General features: G+C 36.1%; 1 protein-coding gene across 2 annotated transcripts; it reads right to left on the bottom strand.

Moving 5' to 3' along the window:
- Positions 1–423: 423 nt before the first annotated feature.
- On the bottom strand, positions 424–18265 carry LOC127810924 (PH, RCC1 and FYVE domains-containing protein 1). 2 transcript variants are annotated; one of them, XM_052350535.1, is made up of 9 exons: positions 17846–18265; positions 13753–13839; positions 9638–9727; positions 9375–9461; positions 9163–9264; positions 5807–7852; positions 5527–5673; positions 2517–2974; positions 424–1018 (listed from the first exon to the last, which is right to left on the bottom strand). In XM_052350535.1, the coding sequence occupies exons 1-9, from the start codon at positions 17894–17896 to the stop codon at positions 859–861; spliced, it is 3228 nt and encodes a 1075-aa protein (XP_052206495.1). In that variant the 5' UTR covers positions 17897–18265; the 3' UTR covers positions 424–858. The 2 variants fall into 2 exon arrangements, with proteins under 2 accessions (XP_052206495.1, XP_052206496.1); XM_052350536.1 differs by lacking the exons at positions 9163–9264; positions 9375–9461; positions 9638–9727; positions 13753–13839; positions 17846–18265 and adding an exon at positions 8336–8440.
- Between the last annotated feature and the right edge of the window lie 224 nt (positions 18266–18489).

Here is an 18489-nt window from a genome sequence, read left to right as displayed (position 1 = left end):
AGCAAAGAGCATATTCCTGATCATATTTGTACATTTTACATTAAGATTTTATCCTTAATTATTATTTGTTGAGGTGTTTAACAACTTAATTTTTTAGAATTGAAGTGTCTAATGGAATGTTTTAAAAGTTCAGGGTGCCACGATTTTTTTTAATAAAATATAGGAGTATTTTTATATCTTCATCCTAAACATAATGTATTTTAGTTTAATATAAAGTCGTTAAACACTACATCAAACTGGCAAAACTTATCTAAACCTTATAAGTTGATATAGATAACAAAAACAAAAACAAAAATAAAACTTATTTGAATTTAAATGGCATTGAAGGGGATCGGCAACATATATGGATTCTAACCGCCTAATCTTATCCAAAGCCGTATTTTTTTGTAAGGCCAGTTTGATCTCGTAGATACGAGGTGGGAAAATAAACAAATGAACTTCCATGCACTACAAAAGATTCAACATCAGAAGTATAGCTCTACAAGTTACAAAGTTGTTTGTCGTAGCAAATTAACTTGCTGTACAACTTAGAATACAACTATCAGACTCTGGAGACAACACATCTGGAGAGAAATATAAATTATCAAAGAAATGTCAAAATTACAGGTAACCTCCCCCTGTCCCATGCATCTCACATTTAATCTTGTGGTAAAACTTCTCTTCTATGAATATGAAACTTCATAGTTTTATTTTAAGGAAAGTTCTATCGTGGAATTCTACTCTGCAAAAGTAAGTTCTCTAATCTGTTTCCCGAAGCAGTAGCCCTTCAACTTCCACTGCATAATGTAAGAGCTGATACTTGTTCCTACTTGCAGCTTCTTCATTCTGGTACTCGGGGACTAAGAAACAAAACCAAGTTCAGGATGGTGTCACCTCGTTATTCTTCTCGGCAGCCTTCGGAGTTTCGGATGATCCAGTTGGAGCATTATTAGCCACAGGATGGCTGTACTTTCTAAGCAGCCTGTCTTTATTTTCCTTCCACCATTCTTCTGCCTCCTGCTCAGCAAACCTTCTTTTGCTGTAGAATCATATAATACAAATTCCAGGAAGTAATGAGAGAAATGCTGGAATAGGTAAGAGAAAAGCTGGATTATTTCCCCATCACCACCTTTTATTTCTTGTGGCAATGATGTTGTTACACAAGCTTCATAAAATTGAATATTGAAATTGAAGTACAGCTACAGCTGTCAACTAAGATTTGCGAAAATGGAAAAAAGGCACAAGCATCAACAGTTCAATTCCTAGCTTAAGATGACACAAATTGCTTTATTTATTTCACTAAACACACTAACCAGGGGAAGTTGGAAATAAGCCTTATCTGAATCCACATTGTTAAAGAACTACTTACATAACCCACTGTTTCATTTCAGGCGAAAGTACTTAGACTGGAATTGGGACTAGTACCAAGCAATTATCTGGGTGAGTACAGGAACCCTAGTTGTTATACCCAGCAATGGGAGTGTCATCTTGGAGAATGTTAACAAGTCTTTATTGCTGTTCTACTAGCTTGATGAGGCAATAAAAGATATGCAAATGTATATGTCCACCTTATAACTAATTCAGAAAGCAGAAATTTACTGTTTGAAGCATGAAATTACAGATTATGGTACAGAAGAAGAAATTAAAGTTGGTAACAACTAAATTAATACACAGAAGTTACGGAAAATACTTATGCTAGCATCAAGTTTAGATTTTTATCTTATTATCTGTTTAGTTTTCAACTTTTGTCGAGAAACTTACAAAATATTTCTGGTATATAAAAAGTGAATTAACATAATTATCTACATTACGCTCAAAGAATACCAGCTCAATCAGTATCTGTTGTTTTATAACTAATTCTGCTAATCTGTTTCTGTTCTTTTTTTCTTTCAATCATTTTCTTAAATTCTTGAATCTTGGAAAGCATGGTGGGGGGGTTTAACGAGTGGGCTTAACTTGGGTCAAGTTTTCCAGTGAGCCATGATACACTACAAACGAGCATGTGAGCGAGTCGACACACTTGAGCATAACATACATGAGAGATGCAAAATTTATTTGTCTACAATCAAGGGGTGAACAGCAAAGAAAATTCCCACGTAAAAAGATGCAAAATCAGGCTATGTCCCTGGACTGTCCTGATCCAAACTACTGAAGATGAGACGCTATGGTAATAACATTCACTTCTACTACACCTTTAGAAATTTTTGTTTGTTTGTACTTTAAGTGAAAATTCCATTTTATGACTGTAAGTACTGTAATAAAGGAATAATTTTGGTATTTTTTTTATTACCAATTATATCAAATAGCATTATTTCTCTGACAGAACACATTAACACCTTCTTCAAGATTTAACTGACCGTTAAAATGCCAAGATCGCATAGCAATTGTTAGGGTCATGTTTGTAAGTTGTGTGCATGTATATATACATGTTTTACATTTCTTCTGAGTGTCTTTTTGCTTGTAGGTGTGATCTTTAACATCTTCACAAAAGAAACAAATAAAAGGGGAGAAAAGTAATTAATAGTTTATGTAAGTACCTGAATTTAACTTGCTTGAAGAGCTTTGCACCATTTTGAAGTTGAACAAGAGTTACATAAACACCAGGTTCAAATTGTTCAATAACTTCTCTTCGTCCTTCAGTCTTGGAAGATTTAGGTGATCTTGAGCTGCTGCCATTGCCTTGTTCATTTGCTCTATTATCAGATGATCGATTACTAGCCCGTGAAGTATCTTCAGTGTTCAGTGGTACATCTCTAACTCCTGTAGCATAAATATGATCTTCTGTCCTATGATATTGTGTGTTAGTCGTCTCATCAACCAAGTTAGTTCTGCCAGGCTGATTTCGTTCCTCATGCACCAAGTCTGCTGGTGAGGAGTGAGATTCAGAGAAAGGAGTTGTATTTGTACTTAAAAAAGCTTCAACTTGAGAATGCATGTCTTTGAAGGTTTCACTGTTTGATATCTCAGGAGGGAACTTCCCCATCATTTCCTTCAACTGAAGGACATAAAAAGCTGAATCAATACAGGCTTATAAGCATAATATACCAATCAGTGAAACTGTAAGAAACTGGTGCCATCTGCTATATGGCTTTTCCCTATATAAAAATTGCAACCTAACTTAAATTTTCCCCCAACAAAGTCCGGCAATATTAAACTTATGCCAGCAGCAGGCCACATGCCGGAGTGTAGGAAAAATCAGGTACTATGTGAGAAAGCACACGAGTTAGGAGATTGTTGTTGCCAGTGATTTCATAATACTACTAAAGCAAATGATGTAGAATTCTGGAGAAAAATAAGGGAAGGGATTATTGCATGCATCAACCATTGCTTTTTTCCTCCCCTCATCAAATCTGCTCCATGGTTGCTAGATCACTTGATGTAGGAGTGTCTTAAGAGGGTGTTCACCTTGGCAAAGTTAATAACCCCTCCATGACAAAGGTGTCGATCTTGGTCAAGTTGACAACCCCACTATGACAAGGGTGCCAATTTTGGCAAGGTAACTAACCCCACTACAACAAATATTAGCCAAAATGACCACCTTAAGAGGCCAACTCATGGATGCAAAAACTCTCACACTCCAGGAATCCTCAACTAGAAAAGAGAAAATAAGGAAAAACTTTGCATTTATAATATTAATCAAATACTCCAAGACAACTATTACAACAAACCCCAAAGGGTATTTGAGACCAAGGGGGGTTGCATTTTGCTTCTAGCCAATGGGGGATTCAAAGTCCCAGCATTTTCATGGCACATCACTAGTTTGTATATTTGGTCACATAGTTTAGGTATGCATGATACTTATGCATGATAGGTGTATAGAACTTAGAATCAAACTGCAGAAGATAGAAGATACTGAATTGTCTGTGAAGGATACAATATAATTCTCACTTTAGATATCATAGATTCCATAATGCAACAGAATACCTAGTTTAACTCTCTTGTATTAATCTATCTAGGTACTAGAGACTTGAGATAAAAAGACTAATTTAATGTCATGATAGTGACATGATAAAGGATATGATGACCTTATAGAAGATATAATTATGGACAGAACTGATTGGAGAGTTAAATTCATGTAGCTAAAGCTGCCTTTTGGGATTGAGGCTTACGATGATGATGGCGATGAATTATCAAGGCATCATGGATTTCCTAATGAAAAGTAAAGAGTGTAACTTCTCTTGTTTCCGTGTGCCAGTTACCAAAGACTTGAGATAAAAGACTAGTTCAACCATGGATCTGAAATATTTGTAAAATGACTTTACATATTTAACCTAGATATCATCTGATATGCAAAATGCAGGAAAATGAGCTTTCCCAGGTGGCTCAACAGAAGTGAAGGAAGTTTTCCAAGTCGGAAGGAACCGGTATAATCTTCCACGAACTCTTTTATCTAGAGAAGCTATTTTAGTTTCATGTGCAGAAACCACATAACCTATAGGGGAGATTTTCCCGACTTACCAGATGGTACAGTGTATGGCTCATAACAAGATGATCTTCTACCAGTAATAGACCACCCATCCATATGGAATCAGTTTATAGAGAGGTATAGTGTTAGGACAAGAGCCAGCCATATAATAATTCAAGTTGTAATGGGTCAAATTCTACAATGCGGCCTATATGTCCATGCGGACTTGGAGCATAAGAAGCACCTTGATCACATTCCCCCATACGAGAAATAAATTTTGTTGCACTAAAATGCAAATGACTATGTTTGCTGGTGCATGAATGCCTGCTTCTTAAATAATAATGATAATAATAAAATCGTCTAGAACCAAAAGCTGTGAAAAGCTGCACTTGTTTGGCTTTCTACTTCATTGTTGAGCTTCTGAATTCAAGTTTCCTAATCCACAATTTTCATTAATACTACAAAATGAGACATTTGGAACTATCCACGTTGATTTGACTGATCCTGGTTGACCAGCCTTTGCTAAAATTGCCAAAGCACGCAAGGGAAATTGTCACTGGCCCTGCTAAGTTTGATAACCAAGGTTCAAAGTCGCACTTCTGAGGACAATAAACATGAATATCTCTTGTGCTTGTAGAATCAGAGAGACAGATAATACTAAAACAACCTCACATAAGAAACAAACAGAAGGAGACTAGTGGGTTCTTTTCATGTTCCCTTCTTTCTTTTCCTTTTTCTTTTTCTTTTTTTTTTCCTTTGAAAATTTGAAAAAATATAATTAAGCAATTTCTATATTATATGCTTGCAGTGAATTAACGTGTGCGTATATAGACTAATGGAATTGTTTTTCTAGACAAAATCATGCCATTTGCAAAGATTTTCTTTTTCATGCTTTCTGGTTCCTTGTGTTAATTTATTTTAATATATAAAGGCAATTCCATTTACAGAATGTGGTTCTTACTTATGATAAACAGTCTTTCCAGAATAGAAACAGATGAAGGTTAGGAATGTGTAAGCTCATCTGCAACAATTGTCCATCTGGTATAATGGGAATATGGATTGTTAGGGTTTCCATCATCAACGCAGAGGACACCAAGAAAGAAATACCAAGAAACTGGTGATAAAGGGATTAGTAAGAGCACCTGAGCTGCTACAGACTTGATAACTTCCTTTGCTACTGAACATTTGGAAGATTCCTGTGCAGCCAAGGAAGTAGCTTTTTGCACATGTTTCTTTAGTTTTTGAATCTCCACATCCTGGACCTCAGATTTCTGCTTCAAATTTCTAATCTGAAGTCAGGAAACATAAAAGTAAGTAAAATCTTCTCAAAGGGATGTTTTTAATTTCAGATATTTATGCCAATGAATTAGGAGGATGCAATCCCGCATGTTAGAATGGGAATAAGGAATGAAAGCATAGTACCTGGTTTTGCAATTTTGTCACTTCTTGGCTCAGCAGATCATTGGTCTTCTTAAGACCATCAATCATACCCCTCGAGAAAACAGGAGTTGGAGAGCGCGGGGGACTTGGTCTCCTTGAGAATGGTGAAGAGGATCTTGAATTGACTGCCAACTGAGGCTGAGTCTGAGGCTGAGCTGGAGATGAGGCAACAGGCTTGAAAGCATATTGAAGAGCACTTAATGAACTTGGAAATGCAATGTCCTTCAGTTGTAAAAGTGACGGAACTTGGGAAGCTCGGACCATAGAGTAGGAAGTAGACTTGGTTCCGGGCTTTGTTGACTTGACCTCGAGGTATTTAACTGGTTCTGTGGTAGGAGAGAGCAAAATCCTTGAAGCTCTTACCTCTCTGTCTAACCTCTCCCTGGTGTCTACCGGGCGATGGGGAGCAGAAATTTTCCTATTATAATTAGAGGCGTTGCCGGACTCAGAAGATTTTAGTTTAGCATAGCAAGAGTCACAGACACGATGAGGTTTGCCTGGTGTTGGAGCCAATGCTGCTTTTAAAGCTTTTCTGGAGCTGCAAGCGTGGCAATGTACCAGTCCACAGTTATAGCAATTGTGCCTCTTTCTAGTGAAACCAAATGCTTGCCGGCAACCGGTGCAGACTGATTGGTCTGCTCCAGATACCCATTTGTGAATGCATATACTTGCAGTGTAATTTGATCCGCACGATATGCTCTTCACATGTTTATCCTTCAGTGCTTCAACCAAAGTTGGAGTCTTCCGATCCTCAGTGTCCCCGTGTCCCAATCTTCCATTGGCACCGCTTCCCCACGTAAAAACTTCACTTCTTGAAGTAAGCACAGCAACATGACATGCACCGCATGATATTTCTTCTATGAATTCACCTACCAATTTATCTTGTACTAAGCAAGGTACCGATCCATCAGATTGTGGATTGCCAAGTTGACCATACGCAGTACTGCCCATGGTGAATATATGCCCAGATGTTGTAAGGGCAAGAGTAATAGCATGCCCACAAGCTATTTGATGGATGTTGTATTCAATAAGGGCAGAGACACAGGTTGGAACTAAACGCGATAACTTGCTGCCATGACCCAATCGATTTTTATCACCATCGCCCCAAGTGAACAACTTCCTTGATGTACCACCAACTCCTGCGTGGCCCATAACCTCCACAATGGCCGCAGTGTGCCACATTCCACATGCAACTTTAGTAGTCTTTAATCCGCTCAATAATTGAACTTCCTTTGGGAAAGAGACGCTTTCTCGGTCACTATGGCCTAAGGCACCAAATGTTCCATCACCAAATGTGAACAGCTTACCATTAGTAGTTATCATCGCCGAATGCCATGTGCCGCATGCTACAGATAAAATATGAATTCCTTCGAGGGCACCAGAAACTCTCTTGGGTACCCAGTGGCTGACATCTGTGCCATGACCAAGAAGTCCAGCATTATGTGCACCATCGCCCCAGGTATACAGATCGCCAGAGGTAGATACTGCACACGTGTGATATTCACCACATGCCACAAAATCGACATTAATAACTGCCAGAAATTCAACAAGACGAGGACGACTAAAATTCTTTTCAATTCCATGACCAAGTCTGCCCTCAGATTCCTCTCCCCAGGTGAAAACCTCACCTTGCCTCGTGACAAGAGCAAGATGGCGAACACCACAAGCTATTTGGTGAACATCAAGAACTACGTTAGACTCCAGTAGTTTAGGAATCAGCACATCATTTTTGGTAGGATATGGACTTATAGATCCATCTACCGTGTCGCAGCAAAGCTCTCCCCAGACATAGACATCGCCTAAGGACTCTATGTCATCTGGTCCAGATCCTTGACTTGAACAGCTAGGTGTGCTTGAAACACTAAGTCGGAAACCATCTCCAATGCTTGTTCTTACTTGCATATTTGCATGTTCAAACCCCACATCTGAGCTTGGTAAATACAAAGAAGTCTCAGCAGAACTAGAATCAACAGACACCCTGCCCCGGGCAATACTTGATGTGAACTCTAGTGTTCCACTAATGTGTAGCTGTGGGTAGAGTAAAGAAATAATGAATTTTAGGAACCACTATCAATTTTGTCTTGAATAAGGATACGGGGAACTGTGGTACATAGATTATACTACTACTGACTTTTTCACACTTCAATAAATGTTGTCTTGGTCATAAGGATATCAACACGATCCAATATACAAGAATCTTTGGGACTGCAGAAGTGGGGGGAATCACATTTAAGTCAAATCTACACCATATTTGCACTCAACAACCAATTCAATAGTATGCTTTATGAAGGATAGTTACCTGAAACTCCAAATACTTGATAAGATAAACCATTTTGAGATAAAGTTACATAAAATTGTATACATATACACAACTGAACATGCATGGAGTTCATCATTTAATAATATCTAAATTTTCCTGGAAGCTTAATTGCAAAGAAATCAAACAATGCAAGTCTTACACATAATGTAAACTACTCGATGATGTTATTGGTTCTGGAACAAGTGACATACCATAGATAATCTTTGGAGGAGATGAAGGATTTTGTCCTAGAATCTATTCTATTGCTTTTGCAGATGCCAAATTGATGACAAAAAGAACTTTAAACCTCTGTTTACCTGTAAAATGTGAGTAAGTGATTCAAACTACACTGTCTTGAACTATACAGGTCCAACTGGCTTGCACATATACTGGTGAAGGGTAAAACTAATTCAGAATTTTCTTGCATGTAATGCTAAAAATTCCGGATTTTATGAATTTGAGTATACTGGCTCAAACAGTAGAAGTCCAACAGCTTCTGTGAAGATACTAACATAGAAGAAATGACAAAAGTAAGTATGAATTCGCATGCATACATCATTGATATTTTGTATTTCATGAAATTCTCATCATATTTGAAAACATAGCTTCCTAAATCAATAATTTTTACAGATTTATTGCCAGCCTATTATTGTAATCCATGTATAAACACTGATAAATATGGAAACTGAAGACTGAACGTTTTTAGGTTTAACAACATTTTAGGCAACAAATCAAGTAGATAATTTTCAGTGTGAAACAGCATTCAAGGTGCAGGATATTTATTTAGAAAACAAGTTTCTATTAACAATCATTTTCTTGCAATGCTAGTAACAAATTGCATTAAAATAACTTTAAGTGATTGAGCAACCAAAAATGGTGAATTGTGTAACATGACATCAATTATCATTAGAAATGGATGAATTAAGATACCTCAAGGTAAAATATGACTTGCCACTTCAAGCCGCAGAGTTAAGATAAAGAACTTATATCAGAAATACCATTTTGACTACTAGCCGCTGAATTAGGACCAATAACTTACATCAGATATATCACTTTGAGTACGTCTACGATTTTGACCAGTAGATATTAAAGCCTTAAGGCCTGCTAGCCACACATCTGCTTCAACTTTGTCTTTGCAGATCTGCAGAGTTTGAAAACTTTAGAGGTAAAGGATGCACTGAAACTTCTCATCGTGGAAAGTCAATTGCTCTGGAAGTATTGAAAATATAATAACTAATTACTTTTACTCACCAGGTCAAGAGACCTTTCACCATTATTATATAGCAGTGAAAATGACAAGTACTCCTTTTCAGGGCGCAAATATCTTCTAAACACAGCCTGTAGCAATATTTAACAACTAAAATTTTCAATGACTTGGCAAAAAAAAAAAAAAAATCAATCCTACTATATCTTGCTACTTCTCAACAAAACCATTGCACCATCATATGGAAAAGCAGGTCAAATGAACTCTGGGAAAATATGAATTCACCCCCTAAAAGGACCTCATAACTTACAGTTCTCTGTCCAGGGATAATCCGTGAAACAGAAGACAAGTTCAGATTTCTTTCATGTCCATTGGAGTACCAGATTAATGTCGTCTCATCCTGCATATACAAAGGAATTATTGCTCTTGGTGTTACTGGTTTAAATGTCATGATTTTCAAGGGGAAAATGAAGCAGGTGTACCTTATATAAAGAACATAGTGATTGAGTAACTACATATGTATGCGCATTTAAATAAGTCCACCTAAACTTCAACCACGCAAGGAAATATGGCATACCAAGAGGGTCTCACAAATTTAAACCATGTTGACATAACTAAACATCATGTTGGGTCTCAAAAGACTCAAAATATATGTGTAAGATAGCCTGTTTTTTCTTTCTCTTTAGAGAAGATAGCCAGTAACATTGTTAACAGCCAATTTCTGAGAGCATCCATCAAGTATTCCCACTGTAAATAAAGTTGGATGTGCATGCATGAAATTCAGTATCCAAATTAAAATATACAGGTATTAAGTACAAAAGTCATCATAAGGCCTCCATTGTATTGTACAGGATGTTGGGCAACAAAACGCCAATATATTCAAAATGTGAGCATAACAAAGATGAGGATGTTATGGTGGATGTGTGGGTATATAAGAAAAGACAGAACTAGAAACGAGGTTATCCATATTCAATAATAAGGTCTCGTAGTGGCTCCTATAAAGGATAAGATGAGCATGATGGGGATGGGGATGTTACCATGGATGTGCAGCTATACAAGAAATGAAAGGATTAAAAATAAGATTATCCACAAGAAGGTTGGAGTGGCTCCTATAAGATATAAGATATGGGAAACACAATTAAAATGGTTTGATTGCATGAGAAGTAAGATCAATAAATGCTCCTGTAAAAAAGAATGGATGGAATGAAAGAGCAAGAAAATATAGTGGGGAACTCTTAAACATAACATGGGCTATAATGAGCTTATAGAAGATAAGGTCATTGATAGAGATGATTGGTGAGCTAACATGCATGCAGACAACCCTACCCAGTGGAAATAAGGCCTGGTGTGTTGTTGTTATCAAGTATAAAAGTAAGTTTCCATTTCATCAAGCTCTATTAAAAGAATGAAATGAATTAACTATTGCAGTGAGGACATGTTATAAAAGGTAGGTAATCCGCCAGTTCTCCTCTGTAGCACTGATTATGACCATCTACAGAATATACACCCAGAATTTTTCAGGACCAATAATTGTGACACCATATTTCACTAATTTGGATCTTTATAAGCAGTAAGATTCGAGTTAACAACTTGTTTCAATAGAAAGTAGATGGATAAGATACTAGAATTGGATAACTGCTAAAATTTGGGCCTTTGTTCTGTAAACTAAGGTGCTATAATCCCACAGGTGATTTATAGGGGAAAAGAAGAATGGAAAAAGACAAAGGTATGACAAGTTAAATTGCACATTTTCGGGCCTGAACATGCAAAATATAAGTTTTTCTTTGTAATATTTTTTATTTTGGAGACAAGCATTATATTCACTTCACTTTGACCGTAGAAGAAGGGCTACAATCCTGATCAGTACGATGTCTCGCTGGCTGTGGTTTTGAAACTAAATGCTGTGGATAAATAATATACAGTCAAGGAGACATTCTTCTCTTCTTTATTTGTCATCTTGCTTCAACAAGAGCCACATTAATTAAATGGTTTCTACAAATTAATAAGTTTGGGAGAAAACTTCTTTTCAATAATATGGTTAGACACTCCGTTACTTATCAGATCAATCTTTGAATATCTGTTTATGGTAGTAGTTGTTAGAATGGAAAATTACAAGGGTATATGCATACAAGTTATACAAAAAACAATAGAAAGATTAATTTCTATATTGATTATCCAGGAGGATCTTAGGAGCTTTGTCCTAAATAGACTCAAAACTATATTTTTTATGAGAAAAGTCCATCACCATCAGAAAATTACCAGCATGTCTTATTTTGAGGCAAAAATCATGATTTATAAGCAAGATTTTCATTTGTGAAAATCACAAAAATATTTACATAATAATTCTTTAACTAATATTCTTCCAATTTCCAGTGCTTGATATTTTTATTAACAGAGGATCAACTCTCAGGTACAGTGTTTGATTGGCCTGGATGAGTGCTAGAGGGAGGCACATATTCAGATGTTAAAACTTCAAACTAAAATATGGTGCTCCCCTTAGTCAAAAAACTAAGGATGGGTTCCACTAAATTAATTAGCTACTTACTTCTTTGGCTTTAAAGATCTGATGGATATATATGCCGGAACATAAAAGGCACTTTAATCCAGGAAACCTAACATTACCTTACATGGTGCACTTGAAGAGGTACAAAATGAAAAACATACTCTGTTCTTTGGACAAATGTTGAAATTTTTTTTTATAGTAAAGTTACCAAGATGCGGTGTTTGACAAATACTTACCAGGAAACCCAACATGGATGACAAAACATGGTTTTACATAAATGAGCATCAGGATGGGTGCAAGCTCTGAAATTTTTTTGAAAAGATTTAGGGAAATGTCGAAGGTGATAGCAATGAAGAACTCAAGGTAAGCTCACAGACAAACTCTACAAATTATTTGAGAACTTGATTTACTAAGTCCTATTTCATATGAATATCCATTATGATTTATTAAAGCATTTATAAAAACTTTTATAATAAGTTCATAATAAGATTCCCTAAAGTTTCAGGTTAGTATTGCAAAAGTTTTTAAATAAAATTTCTAATAAATTTCTGATTTGATTCTTAATTGTTTATTCCCACATTTCTCATTTCCTCTATATTCTCTGAGTGCATTTCCCATATCCACTCGTATTTCTGCTTCCTATTCTAGCAACAATGGTCTCAACCAATTTGCATCTTTGCACAGCTAGAACACAAAAAAGGAAAAAATAAAGTATAAAATAAAAGGTAAGTTCATTAAATCAAATGAAGATTTCTATAGAAATTGAGAGAGCCATTTGAGAAATTGACATCAATTTGGCTAACAATCTTACAATCTGATCAATGTGTACAACAATGATGAGGATTATGATGACTGAATTGATGATAATAATAACATTTGTGGAACTTCTAAAAATTTATGAACTAAAGAGAATTCGTGGCAAAGATTTATCTCTATACATGAGGAGTAAAAAAACCAAGTATTAGCATGGCAATACTATTTTACATGACTTACGTTTTGCTAGACAAAGTTTGAACATTACAACCAACCAAGATCTACCTACAGTTACCCAGTGCCCACTTGACCATGGATGAGAAGCCCCATTTTTTAACAAGAAGATATCTTCCTCTGGATTGAAATTATGACTCTGTTGGAGCACACCCCTGACACAGCTGAGACAAAAATACTAGCATCTCTGTTAAATGCTCAATCTTCCTATTCCCAGCAGAGACTGAAAGTCGTGAATTTTCCATTACAAAAATACATTCAAAATTAACTGAGTGAGTTAAATTTAAAAATTGTTGTCACTTATTTTGCAGCATGTGAGCATCATGTCTACTGAAAATCAGTTTTGTTTTATGCTTTGTTTACATTATGCATGTTTTATCTATATATACTTTTTTTTTTTCCTTTTCCATTCTTTTTGATTCTTTTACGCATACCCAGATTCCCGTTTTCCACAAGGGAAAATCTGATGGTAATTTGTATGTATGATGAATTGGAGTTGCAAATAAAAACTTGAATAAAGTTCTGTTATTGGTTTGTTGCCAGTTAATGTCGTTTTATATACATAATCTGGGCTTGTTTGCCTGTGTCCAAATCACATATCAGTTTTTCGTGGAAACATACTGCAATAAAGTAAATCTACTACAGAAAACACACACACACACAGATACACACACAACAACAACAAGATATCAAGCAATAATTCCACTAGGTGGGGTCCATTACATGAGTTCTAACTCACCAATCATCTCTATGAATGGTCATATCTTCTGTAAGGCACTTATAACTCATACCATTTAAATCTACAACAGTCAAAGAGTACCATTTTAGAAGTTTAAGTTTTTGAGGAAGTTTCTGGACAATTATGTCATATGGTCATTCCTACATTAACAATTGAATTGGTTTGTGTATATCAAGCAAGAGAAAGATGATCTTACCGGAGAAATTCTGAATGGACAAAACTTAGGCTTCCCCTTCCTGCTGTACTTAATTAACTGAGTACCTTTTTTCAAAGTAATGAGTGCCTTCCAAAAAAATAAATAAATAAATAAATGAAGATGATCACACATATTTGTATTTAATTAAATTGTGAACAAATAAACTGTGACAAAAAGATGCAATATATTAAAGAACTTATGAGACCAACTTTAATGCTATCAGTTCTGCATGAGTTAAGCTTTAAGCGAGAGATTGTTAGAGGTGTCTGTCATACCTCTTGTAAGGAAAAGCATAGTCCTCTGGACATCTTTGTTTTCTATAATTTGAAGTGTATAGAAACAGTGAAAATGACTATCTTGTGCCTATTTAAGATATTTCTCTCATGTCTCTCTTCTATCTGACCATCGTGCAACTTAGCCATAGCTTTTTTTAATCTCTTATTATCATTCATTGCCAGGTTTAACCATAGAAAAAGAAAACTATCATATTCAGCAGTACAAGGTTTCAGCACACAAGCCCAGAACTAAAAGGTGAAGAAAGCTCGAGATACTTTTTTGTTTTGTTTATGGGCCTCTAAAATAAATAAAAGAAATAGAAAAGCAATCATTATGAATAACCGAAGGTAGCACAGCCTTAGCATTTTGGAACTCAATGAGGTTATATGTACAAGGGAAACTCTATTTGCAATCATAAATTTTGTTTTTCGTAATCACTCCACGTAAAATATTAAATTTTACTATTCGTAGCCATATTTATTACTTTGTTTAACCATTTATATACCAAATATATCCTCTAAACACTCATCCCTCAAAAAACACACCCTAGCGCATCCAAGTTGTTCTTCTTTTCATCAAACCCTGGTCTTCTTCCTGTTCTCCTTCTTCGCGCATCAAACCCTGTTCTTCTTCTTCTTTTTCTTTAGACCACCACCGACCTCTCGTCGTTGCCCACTTCGCTTGCATCGCCCACCTTTTTCATTGGAGTTCCCCGAAATCTCAGAAATAGGTAATGTCCCTCCTTCGGGGGGTAAGGGATTCCCCGAACCTGCGAGATTTGGGAAACCTCATACCCCCAAATCTCGTTGTTCGGGGAGTGAGGGCTTCCCTGAAAGGTGAGATTCGGGGAACCCCATACCCCCCGAATCTCGTTGTTCGGGGGGTTAGGGGTTCCCCGAACAGCGGTGTTCGGGGAACCCCTAACCCCCCGAACAACGAGATTCGGGGGGTATGGGGTTCCCCGAATCTCGTCTTTCGGGAGTAAGGGTTTCTCGAAAAATATGAAAGTAATGATACCAATGATATAAAATATGAAAGTAAATGATGTACAAAATTAAAACCGAACTTACCTAATTTTGCACAGTGAAATTTGGATTAGATTAGGTTGATTTATTGGTATCAAAAATTAAAATTAACTCAAAAGAAAAATTAAGATTAAAGTAACATTAATTAAAAAAAATAAATATAATATTAATCCAAAGATCCGAAAGACAATAATTTGGAATAATTTATATACAAAATCATTATATATATATGTATATAGTTATAATATATATAATAATATAATATACATATAATATATATACTATATAATAATATAATATGTAATAATAGTATCCATTCTCCCGAACCCATGAGTTCGGGAGAATGGATGCCATTGCATTCTATATACATATTATATAGTATAATATTATATAATTGGATTAGGGAGAATTGCATTCTCCCGAACCTATGGGTTCGGGAGAATTGCACGTTCAGGAGAATGCAATTCCCCCGAATTTATGATTTCGGGAAAAATGGTTTTTTCCGAATTCATAGGTTCGGGAGAATTTATTTTTCCTGAATCTATGGATTTGGGGTGCTTATCGAAACCTGAGATTCGGGGTTCCTCAAACACACATAACGCTGGGGTTCAGGCGGCTAGGGGTTTTCCGAACTTCGGGGTTTGGGGAATCCCAAATCGCCCGAATCTCTGGGTTCGGGGCATCCCCCAAGCCCCGAACCCCAAGGTTCGAGGCATCCCCTAGCCTCCAAGGCAGTGTATTTTTTATTTTTTAATTAATCTTATTTTTTAATTCATCAGTCATGTATGTATATATAAATTATGTGATTAAACTCGTCATAGATGTTATAAATTATGTTTTTTCTGCCCGAAACATGAATACTCGTTATCTTCTTTGTCAAACTCTACTAAACATTTGCAAATAATAATCATCCATCACTGATAGTAATGGCTATGGCGATGAGAACTCGACTTAGCAATGTTTGGTGTTCAATAATAGTGGCTGCTGCTCAGTGTTGAATAATAATGGTTGCGCGATGTTCAGTTGTGCGTGAGAAAGTGGTTGTGGCGATAATGATCGAGAAAGTGAGTGCACGCGTTTGAAGAGTACTGATGGGTGGTTGAGCGTTAAATATTTAAATGAAGGGCAAATATGAGTTTTTATCTCAGGATATTTTAAGAATATTAAAAGTGGGTTACAGAAAGTAAAACGTATGGATACAAAGAGAATTTCCCTAAGTATAATCCACAGGCCCCATGTCAATCTATTGGGCTTAAATTTTGGATGCTAGAACTGTAGGTTTAACAGGGTGATTCTAACCATAGGTACCCAACTATTTGCATGGTCAAAGCATCGGCATAATTTACTTTTATGACTTGAAAAATGTCATTTTTATAAAATCTTAAAATTCTTTATCAGAATTACGTGGCAGATGCAATTTTGCAAAATTAAGTCTACTGGATGGGGCCTTCTGCTTTAAAGAGGTGAGACAATCTGTAGGATTTTTGTTTCCGCTAATTTTATTTTATTCTTGCAAAGCATTATTCCCACCTTGACTTGATGTATAGCACTCTAGCATTCAAAGTTCAAAACTTTCCATAAGTTTCCAAAAAGGAAACCAAAAAGAAAAAGAAAAAAATTCCCAATCTACTATTCCCTTAACATCTCTCCTGTATAATTGTCTATTCAAGCACCACGTTATGCATTGTCTTTTCCCACAATACATCTCAGTACCTTTCCTTCTCGTTGTGTTTAAAATAACATGAAAGTTATTACAAATACAAGTAACGAAAGTACATAACAATTATCTATATCTAACTGTGGTTCTCCCTTTTATGCAACATACTCCCTTTCATCACCTTCATTGGCATGAACCTTATAACCTTCACTTTTTGTCATGATACTTATATTCGGACTAGTGCCATATTCAAATTCAGCCACTCAAGCCACTTCCCTACAACTATAAAAAGAAATTAACCCATCTGCTAATGTCATCCAATGCTCAAACTACCACCATCTTCCATTAAAATTATGGTGTCAACCTTCCCATTTTCTAGAATTAGGATTTATGAAGTTCATTCCTCCGCCCTTCCCCCCTCCCATCCAAATTTCTTCTTAATGCCGTACAATCTTAGTGATGGTTTCATCTTCAATTTCCAATTTTACCACTGTGTCTGATTAGTTTGCATGTTCCTCGGATTATTTTGCAACATTCTGCTTAGCCTTCTTAAACACACTGAATTGGAACAGCTGGCTTCAAATATGGTATAACACTGCAAAAAATATCTGCCACTGCCACCCTTTAGTTTTGTTATTCTCTTGGGAACTAAAACAAATATTATAATTAAACCTGCTTATCAATACCCTACCATAAAGAGAGAACACCAGTTTTGCATTCCCCTCTTCTAAGCATGTTAACCAAATCACCCCAGTGTTCATTTAATCAAGCATAAAACGTAATGAACCTACTAACTGCATCTACTATAACGTTTCCTCTTTGACAACTTTGTACTTTTATGCTTAATGTGTGCATTTGTGTTGAAGTATTTAAAGGAGATTATTCCCCTTAACCAAAATTCAATTAAATATAAACGTGTACGAAAAGAGGGTACGTAATTAAGTCGATAATACAGCCTTTAAAGTTGCTCGATTATAACCTGAGTTTCAAAACCCGAAAGTAGTTTCTCTAAAGTTGCATGATCTTAGCTTACTGACAGGAACCTCATCTACTGAGACGGATTAATGAGTATGCGTTTACATATAATAAATATACATATATATATATATATATATAGAGAGAGAGAGAGAGAGACCTGATTGATGTCACGCTCAGGTTTGGCCTGGCTAACAAGAGGATGTGCCATTCCATGTGAAACAAAGCTTAGGGAGGGTCCAAAGCTCGAGAAGCCTCCAAATCGTCTCAACCATCCGGACAGTCTTCATAGATCCCCCAAACACTCTTCTGTTATTTCGCCTATCATCAATTTGCCATTCCCCCGCAAACGCCAACGCAAACACGAACTCACTCCCGTTTCGGACACAATTCGGCGATTTCCGAAAGCAAATTAAGAAGCCTCTGATCTCTCTACCAAAGCGAATTGAGAATTGAGTTCTGAGATTCTTATGAGAATTGAACAATGAAATGCGTAGAATTGTTGAATCTGAAGAGAAGCAATTCGATGAGAGAAAGAGAGATGTTTAGGGGAATTTTTGCAGCTCAAAATCCTGACCGAAGCGACATTGGCGCGCTTCTTCGCCCGTGTCCGCCACCCACCCTTTTTCATTTGTTAATATTATTATTATTAACTATTTATTTAATATATTAAACTATTATCCTTCCACCTTCCATTGTCCATTCTTATTGTTATTAATTAATCAAAAAACCACTTCCTTAAGTTTAACAAAATGTTAAAATATTGTCTTAATTTAGATTATCTTAATTTAGGACAAACTAGTG

The sequence above is a fragment of the Diospyros lotus genome, chromosome 10 (assembly GCF_014633365.1).
Source record: "Diospyros lotus cultivar Yz01 chromosome 10, ASM1463336v1, whole genome shotgun sequence".
NCBI classification, from domain to species: domain Eukaryota; kingdom Viridiplantae; phylum Streptophyta; class Magnoliopsida; order Ericales; family Ebenaceae; genus Diospyros; species Diospyros lotus.
This window is presented reverse-complemented; position numbering and strand designations above follow the sequence as displayed.